This window comes from Physeter macrocephalus, chromosome 1, assembly GCF_002837175.3.
Source record: "Physeter macrocephalus isolate SW-GA chromosome 1, ASM283717v5, whole genome shotgun sequence".
Lineage (NCBI taxonomy): Eukaryota > Metazoa > Chordata > Mammalia > Artiodactyla > Physeteridae > Physeter > Physeter macrocephalus.
This window is the reverse complement of record NC_041214.2, coordinates 98,411,604-98,437,346: the sequence shown is the minus strand read 5'-3', so window position 1 is coordinate 98,437,346 and position 25,743 is coordinate 98,411,604. Positions and strand designations below refer to the sequence as shown.

General features: G+C 40.4%; 1 protein-coding gene across 2 annotated transcripts in view; it reads right to left on the bottom strand.

The window, feature by feature from the left end:
- Positions 1-25,743, bottom strand: part of LSAMP (limbic system associated membrane protein) — a 652,949-nt gene that overhangs the window by 39,950 nt on the left and 587,256 nt on the right. For both annotated transcript variants that reach the window (XM_024120416.1, XM_055085164.1), the window contains exon 4: positions 2,470-2,604. In XM_024120416.1, the coding sequence (XP_023976184.1) occupies positions 2,470-2,604 (135 nt within the window). The remainder of the gene's footprint in view (positions 1-2,469; positions 2,605-25,743) is intronic.

Sequence of the window (25,743 nt, the reverse complement as noted above, 5' to 3'; positions counted from 1 at the left end):
CGAACCCGGTTCCCCTGCATCGGCAGGCGGACGCGCAACCACTGCGCCACCAGGGAAGCCCTGGCTAGTTGTTTTAATATAATAGAAACAAAGCTTATGAAGTGTTGATAAAAAGGTGATTCCAAAGGACAATTGATTTAGAACATGCTTCCTGATTTGTGGCATATATCAATTTGCAAAGTTCGGAGAAATGTTACAAGAGCAGAGTTTATCTGTTACTCTTTCACCTATTCATTCAGTAAACATTTACTGAGCAATTTTTACAAGGTCAGGTATGTGCTAGATGCTGCTGGTTAGGACAGACTGGCTGACTAAGCTCATTATAGTTTTCTATGTAATTTGTTATGACATGTCATTTTAGAATCTTGAGTCTCTGTCCATATTCTTCTGTGGTTTACTCATTGCTAGGAAAAGCTCACATTTTTATAAAAGGTTTTTCTTGAAAATTATCAGTATTTTCTTCTGTTCTAAGTTACACTTTGGGGACAGACAAGAAGGAACAATGTCAGAATAATTGTGCTAATAATAATAGGACCCAGGCAGCTGGCTTTGATCTTGGGAACCATCTGCAATGCAGACCACTTTGATGTTTCACACAATGGAACCATAAATATTTTCTATGTACTCCATGATTGGACTTTCAGAAATCTAATGAAGATGCAGGTCGATTAAGAGAAAATAAAATCTTAACTCCGAAAGTCAGAGAAGAGGTGGTAGATGATGGCATGGCTGTGTGTACATAAAAAAAGCTAACTAACCTAATTATAAACTTATATAAACACCGAGAGAAATTGCCTTTCATGTGAAAAAAAGGTCCTAAAGCATTTTATAACACTGGGGCCATTAACGTGTCTTTGAAACATACCCAGAACTGGAAAAGAATAGTAATACTGGCATTTCAAAACTCTATTACTTAAAAAATCGCACTTCAGGATAAAAGCACTTCGGATCTCATCAACTGCATCCCCTGTTCTTGGAAATGAGTGCCATAAATGCTACAGCAGAATCCTATCTGTTAGGTTCTTCTAGGTCGGGTGTGAAGGGGATTTTGCTTTCTGTTTCAGAAGGCTGCCAGGCTGGAGCAAGGCCACAGGAAATAGTGCAGTCCAGCATTGACCGGGTCACTTAAGGCAAGTTTCCTCAGCTCTTTGTGCCTCGGTTTACAAATTTTTAAAGTCAGACTAAAGATGATTTCATGAGTTTACTGTGAGGATTAAATGACAAATGTAAATCCCTTAATCAGTGCTGCACATAGTAGGTTCTAAGAATTGAAAATTTCTCTTTCTCTTTCTCTTTCTCCTGAGGGCATGGGCTTTAGAATCAAACAGGCTGGAGTCTGCATCCCTTTTCTTACTCTTGCTTTCTGTGTCACTTTGGAAAGGCAATTATACCTCCTAGGGCTCTAGTGTTTCAAACTTTAAAATGGAGTCAATTATATCTACCTTGCTAGGGGCTTTATACAGTATCACCGGCACACAGTTTAACTGCATGGAAGGCTTAAGATAACGGAAAGTAACTTACCACCATCCAAAGCATATTTTCAAATATGGGTTAAGATGTATGTGCATGTGTGTATGTATGTTATATGTGCATAGGTGTGTATATGTGTATGTGTGGAGTGTGTATTTGTGTATTTGTGTTAAACACACGGGAAGGAAGACCTGTCAGGACATCCTTTTATCCCTGTCACTAGCCACAATTATGTGATGTGAAACTTGAATTTGAATGATGTGGACAGTCACTCCTCACTGAACAGGGTAAATGAATTCTCTTTATTCCTTTGCTGGGTGACACATCATATGGATCTGCCCCCGCCCCCATCCTTTTGAACTACATCTAAGGATCCTTTCATCTGAGAAGTTCAAAGTTTGCCCACTTACCTATGTATCTTAGTGAAACCTTCCTTTCTAATGCCCATACTTTGGGACAAATAGATAACCAATATTAACTTATCAGGTATCCCTTATAGCCACCAGGGACACGTGGTATCTGACCACAGTGGCTTAAATTTGTTCCCAAGGCCAATTAGTTCAATAGCAGAGGATAAAATATGGTCTTGAATTATTCTCTTCTGACAAACAGTACATTAAGGTGGAAATTCCAGTTAAAGCAGTTATGAATTGCTTTTTTTCCAAAGTGGTATGACCTTGGTCTCCACAAAGACTAGAAGAGTGGTTGCCTAAAGTGCCAGTGCCGTCTGATCATGTTTTCTTAATTCTGTAGTCTAAGTAAAAGACAGGGTGTATTGTTGAATGCATTATAGGTTATATTTAGAGTTGGTACAGTTGATTTATCAAATTCAGAGGCCAAGTCCTGCCCTTGGATATGTCCAATGTACAAATGTGCATCCCTGACTAGAGGAGCATCTGCTTGAAATGCAACGTTCTTTTGATATAGGCTCTTTAGAGCTCGCTGGAGATGGAGGTGGGCCCTGGGCACATGGCACCTGCTGGCTCCTGCCATACTCACAGTTCACAGTGACCTTGACTTGTTTGACATCCGCCGAGGAGACCTCATTGGCAGCTTTGCACTCATATTTGCCTGACTGCTCCCTGGTGATGCCGAGAATCTCCAGATATTCTTCTTCTCCTTCGAATTCTCTTCCTGCAAAACAGAGGTTTGCATGATTTTTTTTTAAGTTTAAAATATGCAGGAGATCACCTCTTTTTTTCTTTTTAGAAGCAATAAATCCACATGGCTTTTCAATAATTTGACAATGTTCTTTGTCTGAGGTCAGGTTCTATAGAAGCAGACTCCAAGACAAAAAGTCATTTGAAAATGATTAAGGAAGGAAATGTTCTCAGGAAAAACTGGTAGGGGAGTGGGAAAATGGGATCTGGCAGAGAAAGGAGCCAAGCTGGGGTGCAACACCAGGTCTCATCCCACAGATGGCAACTCAGCTCAATCCCTCAGGGAGCTCTGGGCACAGAACAGGTCCCACTTCAATGCTGTGCTGACCAAGAAGCAAGAAGCTGGAGTGTTTATACATCACGCTCATCAGTCACTGGCTAAAGGTTTAGAGCAAAGTGGGAGTCACAGCGAGGGGCATGCAAGTTGTAAAGGGCTCAGAAGGGCAGCCATTGAAGTGCTGAATCATCGATTAGACCATGCTTCAAAGCACTCTTTCAACTAAAGTTGTTATTAGGACACGTGGCTTCCCTTCAAGAAACTGTCACTCTTCTCCCCCAGATTATGTGGAATTGTGTTCATGAAGGTCATGTTCGAAACCCTGTCTTATAGTTATGGTTTCCTTGTTCAGTGTCAAACTACATCATCAATGAGACTTTCAGGCCTTGGACCAGATCCAAGAGATTGTATTGCTGATGGCTCATTTTGTCACGTGGGAGTGGAGGGCTAGGTAGCTAAATATGATTGGCTTAACCACTTGGGATTACGGGTCTGGAGGCCCTTTTTAGAAAGTTGCACAAAAATGTCTCCATTTTCATAGAGAAATGTCAAGATAGTCAGGCTTGTTTAATTCCCCTGATTAAAAGATTTTATTTCTGGAGAGAGAGACAGAGACAGAGACAGAGACAGAGAGGAAATGGAGGCATGGAGGTGGAGAGTCAGGGGGAGAAAAAAGGGAAAGAGAAAGTGAAGAGGAAAGGGGACTGAGCAGGGAAGAGCTTGGCCAGAAAGGTCTATAGACATCAGCTAAATTCAATTTCCCTCACCCTCAAGTTACAAACCCCACTGCTGTTGAGTTAGGACAGAGCAGCTGGAAGGGTGCTAAATAACACAGTCCTGCCACCATGGAGAAAACTTGCTCCTGGTCATCCTACACTAAATGGTACCAATTAATAGCTCTGTTCGCATGCCACAAGCTGTTTTCCTTTTCTGGAAATTGCCTGATGGCCAAATCAACATAACAGTCAGCCAGCACAGAGACAAATTCACTGCCTAAATATGTCAGCTCAGCCTGTTAACTGGGTTCCCAACAGAACCTAGGGCCTCTTTGATAACATTCTGTAACGCAACCGTCAGGAATACTCCAAGCTTCAAGTCTTCTGTTAATTGTCACTAACACTAGTTTGAGGAAACTCTGAAATCCCAACAACAAAAAGGCAATAGTTATAATTATTTGGTTTGGAGTCCTGCACATTATCTAGCACATGCTTCTACTGAAAACTGTTTAGAATTAGTTTGTAAGGGTATAGCTGCATAATATTTATAATAGGCCATCTTATTTCCTGCCTGTGTTTTCACCTTTTTTCTTCTCCACACTCATGCGAGTAGTCAAACCTAACTTCTCATGCCACAGAAGTAGAATGTGGTAGGAAAGAAAACAGAAATCTTAGAAAGGGTAATAGTCCACTTTACTGGGTTAGCTGGGAAGAATTTGGACTTGGAGGAGAAAAAAAGATCTTTCCAGCATACTTGCAACTGTGAACTGAGAGTCATGCCAACTAAGTGATGCTAAGAATCTTCTAGTTAAATATAAATACCCTGAAGACAAATGGCAACATTGACAACTGCAGGCCAAAATAGGATAAAGCTCATTAAAAATCTGGAGTGCAATGGTGGGATTTACAGTAAGACAGCATTATTGATTTTGAGAATAATGGTGGATTATGATAAAAAAGAGTAAAAGATGAGTTCAGAATGGTTTAGGATTTCTGCCCTGCCCTGCTCCTGCATCCATCAACTTTATTCCTAGGTAGGTACAGCGTTGTTAGTAGAAGAAAGGGAGAAGGAGTACAGTCTTCTTAGAGATGGCTAATAACACTGAATCCTTTTCACTTCCCATGAAGTACCTAGAAATGCTGGGTAATGGATCCCTACCTTGCATTTTGAATTTCTGAAAGGTATAAACCAGTTCCAGGCATGCGAATGATGATTTTTAGCAACGACCAAGGGCCTACCCATTTGGGAAGCTGGCACCTGTGAGAGTAGACATTAAGATGAACTAGAGAAAATACAGTAATATTTATTGGGTTTGGGACCTCAGATTCTTACATGAATACCAATGTAGGTATTCATCGTCTCATTTTTTTCCCGATAAGCAGATAATAAAACAAATCTTCGTGGGATGAATTTTCAATCTCATGTCTCTAGGAAGAATTTCTCCCAATACTACATGAGGATGAAGGGGGAGTATTCCATTAAATGCCCCACCCATAAGGCAGAAAGGTCATTTTTGTTTCTTCCATGCTAGCTCTCCTGCACTCTGATGGCCACCTTTATCTCCAGCATACAATGTGCACAGTTGGTTCACTAAAGCAGGGGAGTTTCAAGATGCAAACCAAATATAGGTAAAAGAAACTAGATGGTCTTCCCTCATCCAACAATCTTGAGAAAAATTTAAAATATTAAACAATACCTATGGGCCCTTGTCATTCTTCCTCATTTGAAACTCTTATCCTGGCACAAGAAGTGCCAAGAAGCTAGTCTATTTTTCTTGCACCCACAGGAGACTTTACTCACAACACATTATCTCTCCTGGTTCACTTGAGCATTTCTCATTAATCCACAGTGATTTGAGAGGAAAGGGATACTTTTGTGTTGCTAGAAAGTCAAAGAACCAGACTATAAATTCCTCGGGGACTGTGTCTTGCAATATCCCCATGCACAGCACAGGGTTTGGCACAGATTCATTACTCAACCAATGTTTGTTGAGTTAGCTGAACTGAATTAAGAAACACAAGCAAAAACTAGAGTCAGATTCAACACATCATCTAGCTTAAGAGAACCAAGTATTGAAAGGTACTTTCTGTACCTTCTGTTCTTTCTGTAATAGAAGCTGGCGTATATATCCACTCCCTTTTAAGGATCCTAACAAAATACCCTTTTACTGGGGAAGGACGGGTGTGCTGAGTACTCTGCTGTGGAAATGCTAGGCGGGGCATCTCTGGCCATGTCCTGAGAATGTATCTGCTATGCAGATTTATTATTTCAGGAGAAGGTGTACAGACACCAGCAGAGCCCCAGGTGGAAATGGGCACAACGCCATTCCTTTCATCTGATCAACTGCAGTTTCTTGTTTCAAGGCATGGAATACACCACGTTAATCTTTTTTTTTTTTTTTTTTTTTTTTTTTGCGGTACGCGGGCCTCTCACTGTTGTGGGTTCTCCCGTTGCGGAGCTCAGGCCCCGGACGCGCAGGCTCAGCGGCCATGGCTCAGGGGCCCATCCGCTCCGCGGCATGTAAGATCTTCCCGGACCGGGGCACAAACCCGTGTCTCCTGCATCGGCAGGCAGACTCTCAACCACTGCGCCACCAGGGAAGCCCCACCACGTTAATCTTGAGTCGCAGAATTTTGAAATGCATTCAGGTCCTCTTGCTCCTCTCCCTTGGCCCCCATGTATCTGTCCACATCAGGGCACCTGTTCTCCATTCTTTCAGTTCCCTCTGACTAGCTGTTCTCAACCCAGGGGTCCTGTCACCATCTCCCTATACTCTCTCAAGAGAAGACTCTTAGGCCAGAATCTGACATTCAACCTGCTGGTAAATTCTCTGGTGGCATAAAGCTGTATGGCTAACGTGGGCCCTTCTCTTGTTCCTATCTGTTATTTTCTGCCCTTGTTTAAATGTTTACCTGAAATGCAAATTTCAATATTTTGGTATTTTAAACATCTCAACCCGTTTCCACAAGCTTGCTCACGTCGCCGAGTGTTATATTTATTCTGGAATCTAGTGTTTAGTTTAAATCTCCGTTTGCTTACTGTGCTTTTGTGTCTCCTGGCAATATTCAGCTCAATAATTTCTCATCCTCCTCAGTGTATGCACGTTTCAAACTCTTCACATAATTAACATATCGCCTCTTAGCCACTGTTTACTCAAGTTCTACATATTAGTTCTTTTAATATTTCTTCATAAGTCAGAAAGAAGGGCCTCGAGCTAGTGGCAAGAGGAAAGTGTTCTCTTCTGTGTTCCCTGATGTAGAGGCAAATCAGCCAGGAATAACGCCAATTAAAGTATGCCAGGTGCCACCTTCTGAGTACAGTGCCTTCAGGGACCGTGCTTTGGTGAATCCTGTAGAGTTCACATCCAGGATGTGGATTTATTTAGATTTCCAAGGTTAACTCGGCGTCTGGAAGCAAGCAGCCATTTGAAATGAAATACCTTTCCTTCGTGTCTCTCTCTTTCTCCCATTCTCTCCTTCTTTCTCTCTCTCTCTCTCCCACTGCTGCCTCCTCCCCGCAACCACACGCATACATACAGCTATTTATTTACATATAACCATTCACTCTAACTTTTAGGAAACAACATGTCAATTCACTAACACCCAAATATTTGCTCACTAAACACAGCAGGCTTATTCTTGAAAATTCTCCAGGGTATGGCATCCAATACCCTATTTGGAATTAAAAAATAAAAAAGACTGCTACCCTAATAATCATTATGATATCTGTCTTTCTTTTCCTTTATCTGAGATACAGGAAATGCGATTTAGAAAACTTGTTAAATTTGAGTGTTTTATGACTTTAAAGTAGAATTCCAAGGATTCTTATATATTAGGAAATGGATGAAGCACTTTTTCTCCACTATTCTGAGAAGAGTCTTATAACGTCTGTGTAGATCATCCTTTTACAGAAGGGAACATGGGTTTTAAACAGGGTTGACATTCCCTTTACTCACCTAAATTCGAATATTTTATAAGTGACTGTAAACACATTGGCTATAAATACAAACACATAGACAGATGAATGAAAAGCAAAGAAGTGGCACTTGTCTTGTAGGGTATATATGTATGTATGTGTGTGTTTGTTGACTCTGTGGTTGGAAAGGCGGGTGAAGAGGGTGAGAAAAAGCCAGCTATGAACTTCTACATCTAAAAATAAAAGAAAAAAGGATCGCAAATCAATGATGCCATTTGAAGTTTCCTATGCTAACTTCAAATACTGTAACAAGTTTCTGTTCTTACAGTACATTTCATGTTTTCGGTTTTTTTTTATCCTAAGAACATACTCACCTGTTCCTGTTTTCCCTTTCCCTACTTTTTTTGCACATCACGTTCTGTACAGACATGCTAAAAAAAGGAAGAGAGAAAGAAACACAAGAAATCTAGAAAAAATACTTGTGATGAGGTTCTTTTTATATTTCCAGCCATGTCTCTCTCTAGATCCTTTGACGTTTTTGTTTCTCGGTGTCACATCCCACCTGAGAGACCCTTTAGTGTTTGACAACTTTTCTGTCCAAAAGTGGAAACCGCTTCTCATCCCCACCTCTCAACACCCATCAAGGGGGGCTTCCCTGGTGGCGCAGTGGTTGAGAATCCGCCTGCCAATGCAGGGGACACGGGTTCGTGCCCCGGTCCGGGAAGACCCCACATGCCGCGGAGCGGCCGGGCCCGTGAGCCATGGCCACTGAGCCTGTGCGTCCGGAGCCTGTGCTCCGCAATGGGAGAGGCCACAACAGTGAGAGGCCCGCGTACCACAAAAAAACCCCAAAAAACAAAACACCCATCAAGGGAGGGGTGAAGAGTGGTAAATGATCCATGATTGAAAGAAGGAAAGGGTAGGCAGTGGACACAGTTGTCAGAGCAGCAATCACAGGAGAATAAGGAGACACAGGGGAGAGCAATGTATTGAAGAGAATGAGGGGGAAAAAACTGAGAGAAGTGATACAATGAGGATGATTATAAGGAAGAGTTAGAAGAATAGAAATGAAAGAATAGAGAATTCTCTAGAGACAGAGGCATTTGACTATTAAGATATTTGAGCCTACATGGAAGGGAGGGGGTTGGTTACTCTGCTGTAGAAATGTTCCCTATTTGAATAGTAAGACACAACAGGGTGTGGATTATGCAAATTGCCCCCATGCCTTCTCTAGCCCCAAAGGGTGTAGTTAGTACCCAGAAATCAGAGGAAAGCACAATGCCAGGAAGGATTCACAACTGGCTTTGGCTCTAAGAATGAACATGGGCCAAATGAAGAAGGTCCTGGCATCCAGAGAGATCCAATTCATTACAGTTTGTGCTTTTGCTTTCACATGCAAAAAGTCAGCTAGCTGACATAGTTTGAGCTCAGCATCCAACCGGAAGCTGCCATCCACACATCCTTTTCAGTCCTGGGCCATGGCATTTTGTTACTGTACTCATACTTAACCATTATCCCCTACTTGGTGTCAGTTTTCAGAAACTGTTCTGCCCTAGATTCTAGGTTTGGAATCAAGATCCTCTATGTTTAGTTCTCTGAAGGGGAACTCTGTCAAGGACAGCTAGCCTTCCATTGTAGGGACCACATCTGGTTTTGCTCATCATTGTACCCCTAGTGCACAGCATGATGCTGGATGCTGGAGTGCTCAAGAAATTTTGCAGAGTAAGGGTGGAAGGAGCTACCACTTAATAAACACACACTAGGTACTTTGCTAAATGACTCAGACATTATCTTATTTAATTCACAATACCATTAAGATGAGGAATCCAGGTTTAGAGAGGACCTTTAAGGAACTTGCCTGAGTTTATAATGATATTAAGGAAGAGCAGAGGTTTAAACCAGGTCTGTTGACTTTTGGAGCCCATTTTCCCAACTAGGCATGACTATTTTTATCATTAGAGATTCTAGTTAGCTGAATTCTTAGCTCTCAGAATCGGCTCTATTTCTGTTTTCTGAATATAAATGTGAGGTTGAGAACGGGACACTTGGGGAATTTCCAAAACAGTGTAGCTCAGTTATACATAAAGAAAGTAAAAAAGGCAGCCTTCAGCTTTTATAAGATTTGTCTACTTAACTTCCTCATCAAGAGAAATAAATAAAGCAATACATGAGAAAAAAGCTGGTATTTAAAAGTTTAGACTCACTCACTTTTTTAGAGAGGTCCCTCCAAAAACAATATAAAATGATGGTTGCACATGAATGCCAAGAAACAGCAGAGGAGCTACAGGAACAGTGTAGAATGCACTTACATTAGGAAAGACTTACAGGGAGGAGTGAAATTTCAGGAAGTTGAAAAACACAAGTGAAGAGAATCAGAGCCAGCCAATTGTAAAAGGGTGTGGCAATCTGGTTATCCTGCCCGAAATAGAGTTCTCCATGCAGGAGAAATGAGCAGCGTGATATGACAGCAGGACATAGGCTAGTGTGTGAGGGGTGGTGTGAAGATTCTGGATTTGCTATGTTCAGTATCTCTGCATCCCAGTGAAGACACAGTGGAGCCTTCTGGCTCCCATAAGGTATTGAGTAAAATGACATTAAAAAAATAATTCGGGACTTCCCTGGCGGCGCAGTGGTTAAGAATCCAACTGCTAATGTGGGGGACCTGGGTTCGATCCCTGGTCCAGGAAGATCCCACATGCCGCGGAGCAACTAAGCCCATGCGCCACAACTACTGAGCCTGTGCTGTAGAGCCCACGTGCCGCAACTACTGAGCTTGCGTGCTGCAACTACTGAAGCCCACGTGCCTAGAAGCCTGTGCTCTGCAACGAGAAGCCACTGCAGTGAGAAGCCCGCACACCATAACGAAGAGTAGACCCCATTCACCGCAACTAGAGAAAGCCTGTGCACAGTGACGAAGACCCAATGCAGCCAAATAAATAAATAAATAAATAAATTTTTAAAAAAAATTTGTTTTAAGCTTTCTTCCTTCCATCTTTCCTTACTTCCTTTCTTGAGAAAACAGGGTGTGTAAGCATGGAATTCCATGGACATTTTATTTGTTTAAAGTCCTTTGTATATCAACACCACTTACTCTTGGTGCCAGTTTCTCGGCACTGAGTCCCAACAGGTATTGTAATAAGCTGCCCTGTGAACTGCTGTGAAAGCGGAGATGGCTCTTCAAGGTTGTCAAATAGTCATCATCAAGCCTGACTAATTGGCAGTGGCAACCTGGAGCATGACGTTGAGAAGGATGCTGAGGCCGAGTCTAGACTCAGTGTGAAAGAGTGGCAATGTCTATGAGGGCAGGAGAAGGGAATGTGTGCACATCCTTGGACCCTCACCTGCCCTGGGGTCTCATGTAGTCCACCTGAGGTTTTTTGGATATAAAGAAATGTATCCTAAATACAGCATGTAGGTTGAAAGCTAGTGACTTCCTGGGTTTGAATGCAGTTTGTACCATTCGGAAAATCAGGATAGAGTGCTTATTTTGGAGTGAAGATAATGAGTTTCATTCTTGACATGGTTGGTATCAGGTTGAAATATCCCGGGGAGTGCATTTCATAGGCACTCAAAAATGTGGAGCTGCCAAAAGACTAGGGCTAAATGTAGATTAAACATGGAATATATACATTGGTAGTAATTCAAGCCACCATAGTAGGAACTACAGAACATTTGTATGATGTAGCATCATGTCATAAAGCAAGGAATCACTGTCTTCTCTTTTATTATTCTGGGATGAGGGGAAGAAGAGGCAAAGAGGTAAAACTGGACAAAAAATCCCCAAAATACCCAGTAGACTCCTTTGGAATAAAATAGACATAAAAATTCCTGCAGGTGTTGATTGTTTTCTAGACTATTTCCCAAGAAGGGGGCGAGGCAGAGATTAGAGTTGCTGGTCAGAGGCAGCAACAAACAAGATCTTCCACCATTGTCATCAGAACTGTAGGGGTCTTCCACGACCTATCATTAGCGATTCTGCCATGGCTGAGGATTAAATATCAAGAGAGATGAGAGCAGCGGTTGCTGTTTTCAAGAGTCACATAAATCAATTGGCATTTTGTAAGTGAATGTGTTAAACTCAGCAGGGCAACTGCACTGTGCAAGGATTGCTGGGCATAATTTTGCGGCTGCCGAGAAGCCTTTGAAAGGTAATTAAAACAAAGCAGGTGATGACCCCATCTGGCGCTCTGTCCTTTCATCCCAGGCCTGATGTTGCAGTGACCTTAGTGGGGCTCACCCCCAAATCTCAGCCTCACTTCTTCAGCTAGCCTCACTGCTGAAAGAACCTTTCGATCCAGTTTAGAGAACTGTTCTTGCTTAGAGTCAGTAAACAAGTAGGAGAGAAAAGTGGGGGGTAGGGATCGGGGTAGGCCAGAAAAGAAAATGGTTTAACAGACTCACAGACACAGAGAACAGACCTGCGGTTGCCAAGGGGGAGGGCGGGGAGGGGAGCGATAGACTGGGAGTTTGGCATTAGCAGATGCAAACTATTATATGTAGAATGGATAAAGAACAAGGTCTTACTGTAGAGCACAGGGAACTATATTCAATACCCTGTGATAAACCATAATGGAAAAGAATGTAAAAAAGATAGTATATATATATATAACTGAATCACTTTGCTGAAGGGCAGAAATAACACCACTTACTCTTGGTGCCAGTTTCTCGGCACTGAGTCCCAACAGGTATTGTAATAAGCTGCCCTGTGAACTGCTGTGAAAGCGGAGATGGCTCTTCAAGGTTGTCAAATAGTCATCATCAAGCCTGACTAATTGGCAGTGGCAACCTGGAGCATGACGTTGAGAAGGATGCTGAGGCCGAGTCTAGACTCAGTGTGAAAGAGTGGCAATGTCTATGAGGGCAGGAGAAGGGAATGTGTGCACATCCTTGGACCCTCACCTGCCCTGGGGTCTCATGTAGTCCACCTGAGGTTTTTTGGATATAAAGAAATGTATCCTAAATACAGCATGTAGGTTGAAAGCTAGTGACTTCCTGGGTTTGAATGCAGTTTGTACCATTCGGAAAATCAGGATAGAGTGCTTATTTTGGAGTGAAGATAATGAGTTTCATTCTTGACATGGTTGGTATCAGGTTGAAATATCCCGGGGAGTGCATTTCATAGGCACTCAAAAATGTGGAGCTGCCAAAAGACTAGGGCTAAATGTAGATTAAACATGGAATATATACATTGGTAGTAATTCAAGCCACCATAGTAGGAACTACAGAACATTTGTATGATGTAGCATCATGTCATAAAGCAAGGAATCACTGTCTTCTCTTTTATTATTCTGGGATGAGGGGAAGAAGAGGCAAAGAGGTAAAACTGGACAAAAAATCCCCAAAATACCCAGTAGACTCCTTTGGAATAAAATAGACATAAAAATTCCTGCAGGTGTTGATTGTTTTCTAGACTATTTCCCAAGAAGGGGGCGAGGCAGAGATTAGAGTTGCTGGTCAGAGGCAGCAACAAACAAGATCTTCCACCATTGTCATCAGAACTGTAGGGGTCTTCCACGACCTATCATTAGCGATTCTGCCATGGCTGAGGATTAAATATCAAGAGAGATGAGAGCAGCGGTTGCTGTTTTCAAGAGTCACATAAATCAATTGGCATTTTGTAAGTGAATGTGTTAAACTCAGCAGGGCAACTGCACTGTGCAAGGATTGCTGGGCATAATTTTGCGGCTGCCGAGAAGCCTTTGAAAGGTAATTAAAACAAAGCAGGTGATGACCCCATCTGGCGCTCTGTCCTTTCATCCCAGGCCTGATGTTGCAGTGACCTTAGTGGGGCTCACCCCCAAATCTCAGCCTCACTTCTTCAGCTAGCCTCACTGCTGAAAGAACCTTTCGATCCAGTTTAGAGAACTGTTCTTGCTTAGAGTCAGTAAACAAGTAGGAGAGAAAAGTGGGGGGTAGGGATCGGGGTAGGCCAGAAAAGAAAATGGTTTAACAGACTCACAGACACAGAGAACAGACCTGCGGTTGCCAAGGGGGAGGGCGGGGAGGGGAGCGATAGACTGGGAGTTTGGCATTAGCAGATGCAAACTATTATATGTAGAATGGATAAAGAACAAGGTCTTACTGTAGAGCACAGGGAACTATATTCAATACCCTGTGATAAACCATAATGGAAAAGAATGTAAAAAAGATAGTATATATATATATAACTGAATCACTTTGCTGAAGGGCAGAAATTAACATAACACTGTAAATCAACTATATTTCAATTAAGAAAATAATTAAAAAATAAAAACCCAGTGAATAAGATGAAAATGGAAAAAAAAAAAAAAAGAAAAAAGAAAGAGAGAAAATAGTTTAAGCAGGTAAGGAGTCTGGCAATTTGCTTCTTGCTTTTCGACCAAAGTGTATGAATTAGGAATTACTCCATCAACGTTCAGTTCGGGGACCAGCACCCATCAGTCCTGGCTGGGGTTTTTCAGCCTCTCTGTGAAGCAGATGGATTGCAGTGGGGGTGAGGGTCCTGGCTGCAGCGTTGCGGGTACACTGGAGAGGTGGAGTGGGAGAGACCGGGAGGCAGCTTGCGCCTGCTCTGGAAAGCATTCGCCCTCCCAGGCTGGGCCCAGGCGCTCCTGCAAGGCTACGTTATGAGGCCAGTGGGCCAACGCTTAATAAGAAAACAGCAGCGATTTGTCTCCACTGCTATTTATGTTTCAAGCGCATGACAGGCTGTCAGTGCAAGTGAGAGTCGCTAAATTTACTGCATTTCAGATTACTGCCACAGCCTCTGACTTGACAAGTCACTTCATTTAAAAAGCACTGCATAGGATGTTTCCTCCACTTCTTTTTAAATAAAAACAAGGGGAGAGAAAAAGGCCACCACAGTGGTTTAAATGATTGGAATGAAGAAAGCCCACAAGACTGCCTTAGCCTGATGGGTGGGCGCTACTTTCACACACTGAACTCTAATTAAAGTGGCAAGTGAGGGAAAGGGATGACCCCGAAATTCTTGGTTTGACTGATTTGTGGACTGGGTGATATTTTTATGTGGTGGGGAGGTGGGTCATAAAATGAGTTTCCATATGTTGTATTTGGATGCTTAAAGGACATGCAAGTGGAGATTTCTTCTAAACAACTGGATATAGATGAAGAATAAAACTACTTATTTTTTAACACTTCATTTCTTTACCTGTTCATTTATTTTCTGAGGTCTTTATAAACAGAAGAAGATAACTATAGACAAAAAGTAGGAATTAACCATCAAGGGAGTAAAGGGGATAGAGACGGGCAACTCAATGCTGAATAAGAATAACAATTCAAAATATTCATTTTTGGTATAATAAGACCTAAATACTTAAAAATACATATGCAAGTGGATTATGATCTGAAGAGTAGAGCATGGCTTCCAAGTACATTTATATGCAGTCATTTGACAAATACCTATTGCTACCATGTGCCGGCCAGTAATTTAAACAGGAAGTACAAGAAACAGAGGAAGTAGATGAAAGATATTATTCCTAACTCTTATGGAACTCACATTCTCATCAGGGATAGATAAAATTAAACAGCTTTGGAAAGCATTGACTTTATTTCACACAAGTGGAAAATGGATTAAAGGCTTCAGGAATTATATTCATATATACTTGGACTAGTTCTAGTAATACTATTAATCATATTTTCTCAATGATTTTAAATGCTACTCCTAATTACAACTTGGTTTGTTTCTTGATTCTGTTCTGTTTTTGGATTCCTTTTGACTGTTCCTAGGCCAATCTCTTACTATGCTAATTACCATAGCTTTTAATACATTTTAATGAAAGAGATGAATAGTCATTTATCAGAATGTTCCTGATTGGTTTCACCTATTTTTTTCACATGAACTTTAGAATCATCTTTTAAATCAAACAAAAACTAAATATTTGGTCTTTTATTGGGTTTATATTAGATTTATAGGTTAAATCTATATCTTTACAATCTTGATTCTTTCTATGCAAGAATAAGATACCACATTTAAGTCTTCTTTATCCATCAATTTCTTCCTAAGTCCTGAGAATTTTGCATTAGGCTTATTCTCATATATTTTATATTTTCTTATTTCTAGCAAATAGGGTTCTTTTGTCATTATCTAACTGGTATTAGTCATATTTAGAAAAAACATAGTTTTGTATGTCAATACTGTAATTAACTACCTATTGAATTATCTTTCTCTCTTATTGTTGCTAGAATCGTGTTGGAAACAACAGACTATTCCAATTTTGAAAAAAAATATTATTCACCAAAACAAATTCAGGTAAGTCAAGTGATTCAAAATTAAAAGTTAAACTACAAGAGTATTAAAAGAAAAGACTAGAGTTTGATAATATTGAAGAAGGGAACACCTTTCTAAGCAAGTCATAAAACACAGAAGCCATGAAGAAAAAAAGATTTATTAGTTTGATTACCTATAAAAAGTAAAAACTTTTCCACAGTACAAAACCTTCATCAACAAAGTTAATACATAAATAATAAGATGAAAAATGTATTTAAAATATATATCACATAAAAGGGCCAAACTCCTTAAAAAGTTGAATTTTCAAAGTCAGTAGGCTGAACTGACTATTTTGGGAGACAGTTTGACAATATCTACTAAAGCTGAGGATGTGCATATTATCCAGCAATTCCACTTGTGTGCAGAGATGTTCATAGCAGCACTGGAAGCACCCACACTGTGTAGAGGGTAAATAGATTGTGGCATATTCATATAGCAGAATACCAGACAGCAAAGAAAATATGACAGTTCTACGTGGCAACATGGGCAATCTCCCAAACATAATATGGTGTGAAATAAATAAAACAATCAATACAGTATAAATCCTCTCCTATGAAAGTTACAGGCAAGCAAAACTAACCTGTTTTTTTCCATGAATGCTGTATAATTGTAAAATTACAAAGCAAAGCAAGGAAAAGATTATCACAAAATATTTCACATTATTATATCCAGTATTTATTATGTGCTTACTATGTGTCATGCTTTTCAAATAAACGTATTCACTTAAGAAAATTTCATTCATGTAATATAATGCTATCTAGTCATAAAAAAGATATATTTGTTATAAAATACTATGTATAGTATATCTGCTTTGTGTTAAGTTATATACATACATAAATGCATATATTCATATATATGCTTTTTCTATTGAAGTATAGTTGCTTTACAATATTGTGTTAGTTTATACTGTACAGCAAAGTGAATCAGCTATACGTACACATATATCCCCTCCTTTTTGGATTTCTTTCTCATTTAGGTCACCACAGAACATTGAATAGCATTCCCTGGGCTATACAGTAGGTTCTCATTAGTTATCTATTTTATACATAGTATCAATAGAGCATGTATGTCAATCCCAATCTCCCAATTCTTCCCCCCACACCCTTCTCCCTTGGTATCCATACATTTGTCCTCTAAGTCTGTGTCTCTATTTCTGCTTTGTAAATAAGATTGTCTATACCAAATTTTTCAGATTCCACATATATGTGTTAATATATGATATTTGGTTTTTTCTTTCTGACTTACTTCACTCTGTATGACAGTCTCTAGGTCCATCCATGTCTCTACAAATGAGCCAATTTTGTTCCTTTTTATGTCTGAGTAATATTCCATTGTATATCTGTAACTCATCTTCTTTATCCATTCCTCTGTTGATGGACATTGAGGTTGCTTCCATGTCCTGGCTATTGTAATTAGTACTGCCATGAACATTGAGGTGCATGTGTTTTTTTTGAATTATGGTTTTCTCTGGGTATATGCCCAGTAGTGGGATTGCTGGGTCATATGGTAGTTCTATTTTTAGTTTTTTAAGGAACCTCCATACTGTCCTCCATAGTGGCTGTATCAATTTACATTCCCACGAAGAATGTATGAGGGTTCCCTTTTCTCCACACTCTCTCCAGCATTTATTGTTTATAAATTTTTTGATGATGGCCATTCTGACCGGAGTGAGGTGATACCTCATTGCAGTTTTGATTTGCATTTCTCTAATAATTAGTGATGTTGAGCATTTTTTCATGTGTTTCTTGGCCATCTGTATGTCTTCTTTGGAGAAATGTCTATTTAGGTCTTCCACCCATTTTTTGATTGGGTTGTTTGCTTTTTCGATATTGAGCTGCATGAGCTGTTTGCATATTTTTACCATTGCAACAAAAAGAATAAAATACCTAGGAATAAACCTACCTAAGGAGGCAAAAATACCTGTACGCAGAAAACTATAGGATACTGATGAAAGAAATCAAAGATGACACAGATGGAGAGATATACAATGTTCTTGGATTAGAAGAATCAATGTTGTGAAAATGACTATACTACCCAAAGCAATCTACAGATTCAGTGCAATCTCTATCAATTACCAATGACATTTTTCACAGAACTAGAACAAAAAATTTTACTATTTGTATGGAAACACAAAAGACCCCGAAGAAAAAGCAATCTTGAGAAACAAAAATGGAGCTGGAGGAATCAGGCTCCCTGACTTCAGACTATACTACAAAGCTACAGTAATCAAGACAGTATGATACTGGCACAAAAACAGACATATAGATCAATGGAACAGGATAGAAAGCCCAGAGATAAACCCATGAACCTATGGTCACCTAATCTATGACAAAGGAGGCCAGAATGTACAATGGAGCAAAGATACCCTTTTCAACAAGTGGTGCTGGGAAAACTGGATAGCTACATGTAAAAGAATGAAATTAGAACACTCCCTAACACCATACACAAAAATAAACTCAAAATGGATTAAAGACCTAGATGTAAGGCCAGACACTATAAAACTCTTAGAGGAAAACATAGGAAGAACACTCTTTGACATAAATCACAGCAAGATCTTTTTTGACCCACCTCTTAGAGTAATGAAAATAAAGACAAAAATAAACAAATGGCACCCAATTAAACTTAAAAGCTTTTGCACAGCAAAGGAAACCATAAACAAGACAAAAAGGCCACCTTCAGAATGGGAAAAAATATTTGCAAATGAAACAACTGACAAAGGATTAATCTCCATATATATGCTTTTTTTGTGTGTGTGTGTGGTATGCAGGCCTCTCACTGCTGCGGCCTCTCCCTCTGCGGAGCACAGGCTCCAGACGCACAGGCCCAGCGACCATGGCTCACGGGCCCAGCCACTCCGCGGCATGTGGGATCTTCCCGGACCGGGGCACCACAGGCTCCAGACGCACAGGCCCAGCGACCATGGCTCACGGGCCCAGTCGCTCCGCGGCACGTGGGATCCTCCCAGACCAGGGCACGAACCCGTATCCCCTGCATCGGCAGGTGGACTCCCAACCACCGTGCCACCAGGGAAGCCCCATATATATGCTTTTGAACACATTTGCTTACATATACACAATGTCTACCCAATATTAGTAGCAGTCTGACTTCTGGATTATGGAATTAGGAGAGCCAGAAGTGTGTGGTCAGGGAATTTCTCTTCATTTTATGCCCTGCTATACTGCTTGAATTTTTGACATAGATTATATGTTACTTTTTTATTAAAAGTTTCTTAAAAATGGAATTGGATTTAATAATTTCAGTACAGGGGAAAGACATACCCAACCTTGTGGCTGTATCCTCAGGGCAGGTTTCTCATAATGAAAAATAAAATCTCTGAGATTTTTCTATTTCTGGCATAATGAAAGAAGAATTAATAGGAAAATAAGACACCAATACCAAATGACAGGAGGAATGGTAGCAAGGAAGTTGATACCACATAAAATCAGAGCAATTCTCTAATTAGCTTGGCAATAAGGAGTTTTAATGACTGTACGTGGGTACTGTATGTTTCACTCTACCTCCTGCACTGTGTCTATTAAAGAATTGTGACCTGCAGGCCCACTCCGCCGCGAAGCAGTGAGACTCGAGCCTGGCCAATCGTTAGAAGTTCTTTGCCCACTATTGAGAGGGGTCTAGACTTCCATGCTGACCCTGAAGGTGGAAGGCACCTGTATGCACAGTCAGATACCTTTTCTTTTCCTGTTCTCCACCCTACGTACCAGTTTGCTTGACTGCTCTTTGGTCCTTGTTGCTGGCACTCAGATTGCACTCCAGTCCCCAGCTGGGGATAAAGTAGGGCTAGACTATGAACTTGACCCATAATCTAGTTGTCAATAACTCCATTCTTCTGAGGCTGGAGGCTTCGAAGTCCTCTCTTTCTATCACTGATTAATAGCCTACTAGCCTTGATGCAGCACCACTACCCAGAAATCTCTGTGCCCTGCTATCATCATAGCCATTGGACCTGCACATTCTGAGAACAATCCCAACCTGATTTTCCATAATGATATGAACTACGAGTCTTCCAGAAGAGTTAAGGAAGTCTCAGTTATCAGGTATAAAGAACCCATCCTTTGCTCTAGTGTGTTTCTTCTTTTATATTCCTTTAGCCCAAGCAAAACTCAGCTTATCTTTTTTTCTCCCTGGGAACTTCTAAATTCACTACTGGCTTAGGCCTCCTAGGGCCTAACAGGTAAGAACCACAAAATTACTTCCTTAAAAGTATACAGTTTATAGGATCTATATAGAGACCTTTTATGGATGGAGAGAGCAGGTACTAATACCTGTCACATAAAAAATATTAAGGTCAGTAATTTTTTCCACAGTATATAGCACAGAACTTTGTATCTCAACCAAGCACATAAATGTACTCAATCATTTGTTTATATCAGACAACTTCCCAGCCCTGTGCCGAAGCCATTTCCTCACTCTAGGAAGCTGATCAGTCTGCTTAGAAGGTTTTCCTCCCTCACTTCCCATTCTTACCTTACAAGGATCTCACTGCAACCACACAAGGTAACTGTATATACAAAGATTCAGTTACTAATGGATTTCAATCTCGAAACTGTCAAATGCTTGTTGAAGACACTTGATAATTGCAAGGCATATTGTTAGGAACTGAATGTGTCCTCCCAAAATTCATAGGTTGAAATCCTACCCTCAATGTGATGGTATTAGGATGTGGGGCCGTTAGAAGATGCTTAGATCATGAGGGTGGTGTTCTCATGAATGGGAGTAGTGCCCTTATAAAAGAGACCCCAGAGAGCTCTCTCGCCCCTTCTGCTCTGTGGGGACACAGGAAGGAGACTGCTATCTATGAACCAAGAAATGGGTTCTCACTAGATACTGAATCTGCTGGCATCTTGATCTTGGACTTCTCAGCTGCCAGAACAATAAGAAATAAATATTTGTTGTTTAAACCACCCAGTCTTTGATACTTTGTTATAGCAGCCTGAACTGACTGAGATAGCCTCTCTACTCAGTACGCTACTATCCATTTATTTAAGAGGCTCTGGAGTCTATCCAAGGATCACATATTAAGAAAGCAGGCGACTTGGACCATAACTCTTACCTAGAAATGGCTTCACTGAAGGGAGACCATAGACTTTTCTATAAAGACTATTAAAAATTACCCCTTAGAACACATTTTCTGTGTATTTCATAAACTTCAGTCAAATATGCTGTCAAATACATTACTCAATACCATTTACAAATGGCCTCTGTGCATCAGATATTTGCAGAAGATCATGTCTGCTCGACAAATTTTTAAACTCTTGCTGCTATTTTTGAAATTTAAAAAATAGCTATGTGAATCAATGTTTTTTCCCTTTTGTTTTCACTTTAGAAAAATTGTGCAAATATTGTGACCAGGCGTAGCGATCAGCTTATCTCAGGTTCCTGCCAGCATCTATTCCAGTGTGTCTCAAAGTGTGATCCATAGACCACCTATGTAAGAACCATCCTGGGAGCTTATTATACAGGCAGATCACTGGGACCTTACACAGACTTAATGAGTCAGAACTGCTTGTGATGAGGCCCAGGAATCCATGTGTTTATAAAGCTCCCGAGGTGATGCTTGGGCACACCTACATTTGGTACCCACTCAGCTGATCTTAGTAGTCTGACATTCAGAGGCACATCCCTCTTCTTCTCTCAAGGGACTTCAAGTAACTGCAGCTGACAGGTTTAACCTTCGCCTGGGATTTGGGATCAATCCAGTTTTTACGTCAGGGGAGATCGAAGGGGAAAAGCTGAATTATCAAGAGAAGAATCAATATTTTGCATTGAACTTGACACTCAAGTCCCATCACTGAGCTAACAACTCCTCTTATTGTTAGTACCACTTTGTGACACTCGGGCTCCTTACATACATTAGTTCATCTGTCTATGTAGGCATATTTTAAAATTTTTATTTACAAATGAAGCTACTTAAGTTTAGCAAAGTTAAGAAACTTGCCCAACATCACACAGAGAGTAAATGGCAGAGCCAAGATGTCTGTGTGTAACCCTACTGGTTTTAACCATTAGATCATATTTTAAAAGTCTCAGCTCTGGGCTTCCCTGGTGGCGCAGTGGTTGAGAGTCCACCTGCCGATGCAGGGGACATGGGTTCGTGCCCCGGTCCGGGAGGATCCCACATGCTGCGGAGTGGCTGGGCCCGTGAGCCATGGCTGCTGAGCCTGCGCGTCCGGAGCCTGTGCTCGGCAACGGGAGAGGCCACAACAGTGAGAGGTCCGTGTACCGCAAGAAAAAAAAAAAAAGTCTCAGCTCTATTCCTAGGACTAATGTCCATCTTGTGTAGAAGTACTAGATACTAGGTTCCTGATAAAAGCCAATGCTGACTACTTGCTGGCCTGCCTGGAACTCTAAACAAAACCTAGGTCCCAGCCCAATTGTCTACTGTCCTTTACTTTCCTCTCTCTCCTGCAGTTCATTATGTTTTGCCTGGCATGATCGCTAGATTTTCATATTGTAAAAATCACAAAGAATAGGTCATTTACATACAAAGTTGGACAAGAAAATGCAAACTGCCTTTCCTACCTCCATTATGCATGAATTTTGTTATAAAAGCACTTTTGATCAGTGGATTATCTATACATGAACTTGAAGAATGACAGATGGATGGCTGCTGACCTTATCAAGGATTAGAAGATCTTCTAAGAGTAAATTAATTTGTAAACAGATGAGAGACTTAATTTCTTTGGATCATGTTACATAGGATTCTGAGCTATCCTACCCCCTAATCTCGTAGTCTTGTTGTAGAGTTACATTGAAATTACATGTGGCCAGAGTGAGGTGTAAGCAGATAAGGTGATGCAAAGCAGGGGCTGACTGTGTGGTGAGATTTGACAGGCTGCCAGGCAGGATAAATTGTCTCAAAGATATCAAACATTAAAGCTTAATTATTTTCCCATTAAGACTCCTTTTACAATGTAAATATCAATGCACGTGGTTATACCTTTTATCAGCTAATGTCTTAATTCTCAATGAACACCTAAGGGACTTGTCAGCCTGCAGGCAATCAGGATAGGTAGTTGTGGGAAGAGGTTCTGAAGAACTGGAAGGATTGGACTGGAAGAAAAGGACACTGCTAGGGAAAGAGGAGTCACAGTTCAATACCACACTGAATATGCTCTGGCTTAGTGCGTCTAAATGTTGGAGGTAACACTGAGACAGAAAATCATTCTCACCAATACCTAAGTCTTGGTGTGAAATTAGCTGCAGATAGGGATAAAAAGGTCATGGCTTATGACATCTTTAAATAAGTCAATCTTGGAATAGGTATAAAACACACTAACAGTCTTTGGGTTCATTTGAGGTCATGTTAGGTGGTCTTTTAAACTTGCTGATCCATATCTTGATGAGAGCAATAATGTCCAAGTTTTCAGAAGATAATTGGGTAAATTCTAAGCAGGAGGTCTTGGAATGTCTTCAAAAATTCACTAGGCTCTCACATCTCCTCAACCTCCCCTTCCTTGCATACTACTCTAAGTTACTGTTGGTTTCCTGAGTGCTAAACCCGATTATATCGATATCTCAACATAACAGGTACTGATGAAACTTTAGGTTCCTGGTCTAGAAGACCTTGCTATTTCAAGGTGAAAAAAGTTAAGCACCTCAAATCACCGCCTTTGGACAGATGGTTTCACCTGAAGGCAAACTTAGTAGTGGCTCTCAGGCAACACTGTCCGACCTGCTGTGTTCAGGGGCAGAGGAAACCACAGGGAAGACGTGAAGGCAGGAAAGCGTGGGGAGGAAGTCATGTAGCAAACAAGAAGGCAACAGAGTGCGGCACACGGAGATCATAGGCAGAAATCCATCAAATCAGACCATGTGGAAGAAAAAGAGCAGGAAGAAAATATCAGAATTACAACAGCCTAGAGTAGACTCACAGATACCTACAAAAATCAGCCTGTTGGCAGTCAGGGCAGATAGGTTCGTTTTGGTTGGTTGAACCTAAGCCTATTCACAAAAAGACTCCCTTTGGATATGACATAAAATCACCATGCTAAGAAGAGGTTTCCTATCTTTCTATACTTCTGAGAGTAAGTGAATAGATGAGCATATATGACTGCAAACGTGGCTGGGTATCGGAAAGATTAAGGGTCACAAAAGTTTGGAGTGGTCATTCCTGACAACATAGCAATAAACTTTAGTCTTCTTTAAAAGACTAGAGGCTCAAACCATTTATTTTATTTTAGTTTAGTTTTTTTAACCAATATCCCTGGTCTTGATATAGTTCCAGGTAGTCTAAGGGCAGGTTATCAAGTCACTCTCTGCACATCAGGGATAATGAAAAAGTTTTGTCCCTATGTTCAACACTTATCTAATGAAATGTCTACCTAGAGGACTGTTAAATGCTGTCACAGATGAGAGCTATCAGCCATTGGCATGGGAAAAGGGGGTGCTGGCTACATATGAACTGCATGTGCTAGTTATACCTTGGTTAGAGCATGGCAAGGTTAGATTCTCGCTAATCAAAAGAACAAATTCCAAAACTGTCAGATGTCTGACATCCCCCTTCCACAATCCAATCACTGGTCACTGAGCAATCTATCCCTCTTTCCATCAAGGAGTCAGAGTAGGAATATCTTAAAGCACCTTAAGAATAAGAGGTATTTGGAAGAAAAGAAGAGTGTCTGTGTGTGTGGTGGGGGGTGTGTGTAAAACATATATATTCAGGGACAAATGGAGAAAGGTAAGTGACAGAATTTGGGTTAGCAGGAATGTGAAATTATTCCCTAACCTGGAAAAAATATATTTTGCATTAAGAAGTTGAAAATATAAAACTTGAGGCAAACATATTCAAAATGAAGTTTAGCTGAAGGAAAGTTTAAAAGTAATTTCAATCAATTTAATTGTATAGATTTAATTTCCTTTCTGGATAAGACACAAGTAACTTTTCCAAATTACAATCCAAGACGTAAGTTCTCAAAAGTTTTCAGGTAGCAGAGCACTGGATAATCATAGTACTCTTTTTCTAATAATATAATCCAAATATAAGAAGCTAAATATTTGATTATGTGATTTTGTATTTATCCTACACCTACATTGGGTTGTTAGATCTTAATTCAGAAAAAAAATGGTGTCGACATCAAAAAATCTGAGAATGTTTTATGGGACAAACTTCAATCAATAAAATTATATTTTATTCAGTAATATTTTCCTTCTACAAATCAGTAAAAGAATGCCAATATTACATTTTAGCAGCAGAACCACTAAGTTCAGTTTCTGGAATGTCAGTGTTCTTTAGCACATAGTTTCAAAACCATTGAAGAGCTTTCAAAGGACTAATAAGTGAAAAGCCATAAGTGAAAAGCCAAATACAATTAGTCAACTGACATCCTTAGGTTCTTCATAAAGTTGAACTCTATCTCATGCTACAGAGAGAGACAGAGAGAGAGACAACAAATACCGGAAGGGTGCCTTCCCTTTGTAATGAGTACCAGCTCCTCAGAATAAAAAGTATAGTAAAGAGTTTAATTTGATAGCTATTACACCAACGGCAATGTGCTGGCAAGATACAATGAAGCATAAGAAGACAATACTAAAATGTAAAGAGGATGTAACTATTTAGGAAACCATTATACTAATTACAATTAATTAATAATAACAAATTTGCTTTTAACTGTAGATATTCACTACTTTGGGATGTTCTAGTTTCCTTTTTTGTGAATCTGATGAATAGTTCCCAGAGACAGTAGATACTCATTAAAACTTAATTTCTTTTTCGCCTCTTTTTCTTTCTGTCACTACCATCTTTAAGAGTTCTTACCTCTTATTCAACACCCATTTATGATAAAAACCCTGCAGAAAGTAGGCATAGAGGGAACTTTCCTCAACATAATAAAGGCCATATATGACAAACCCACAGCAAACATTGTCCTCAATGGTGAAAAACTGAAGCCACTTCCACTAAGATCAGGAACAAGACAAGG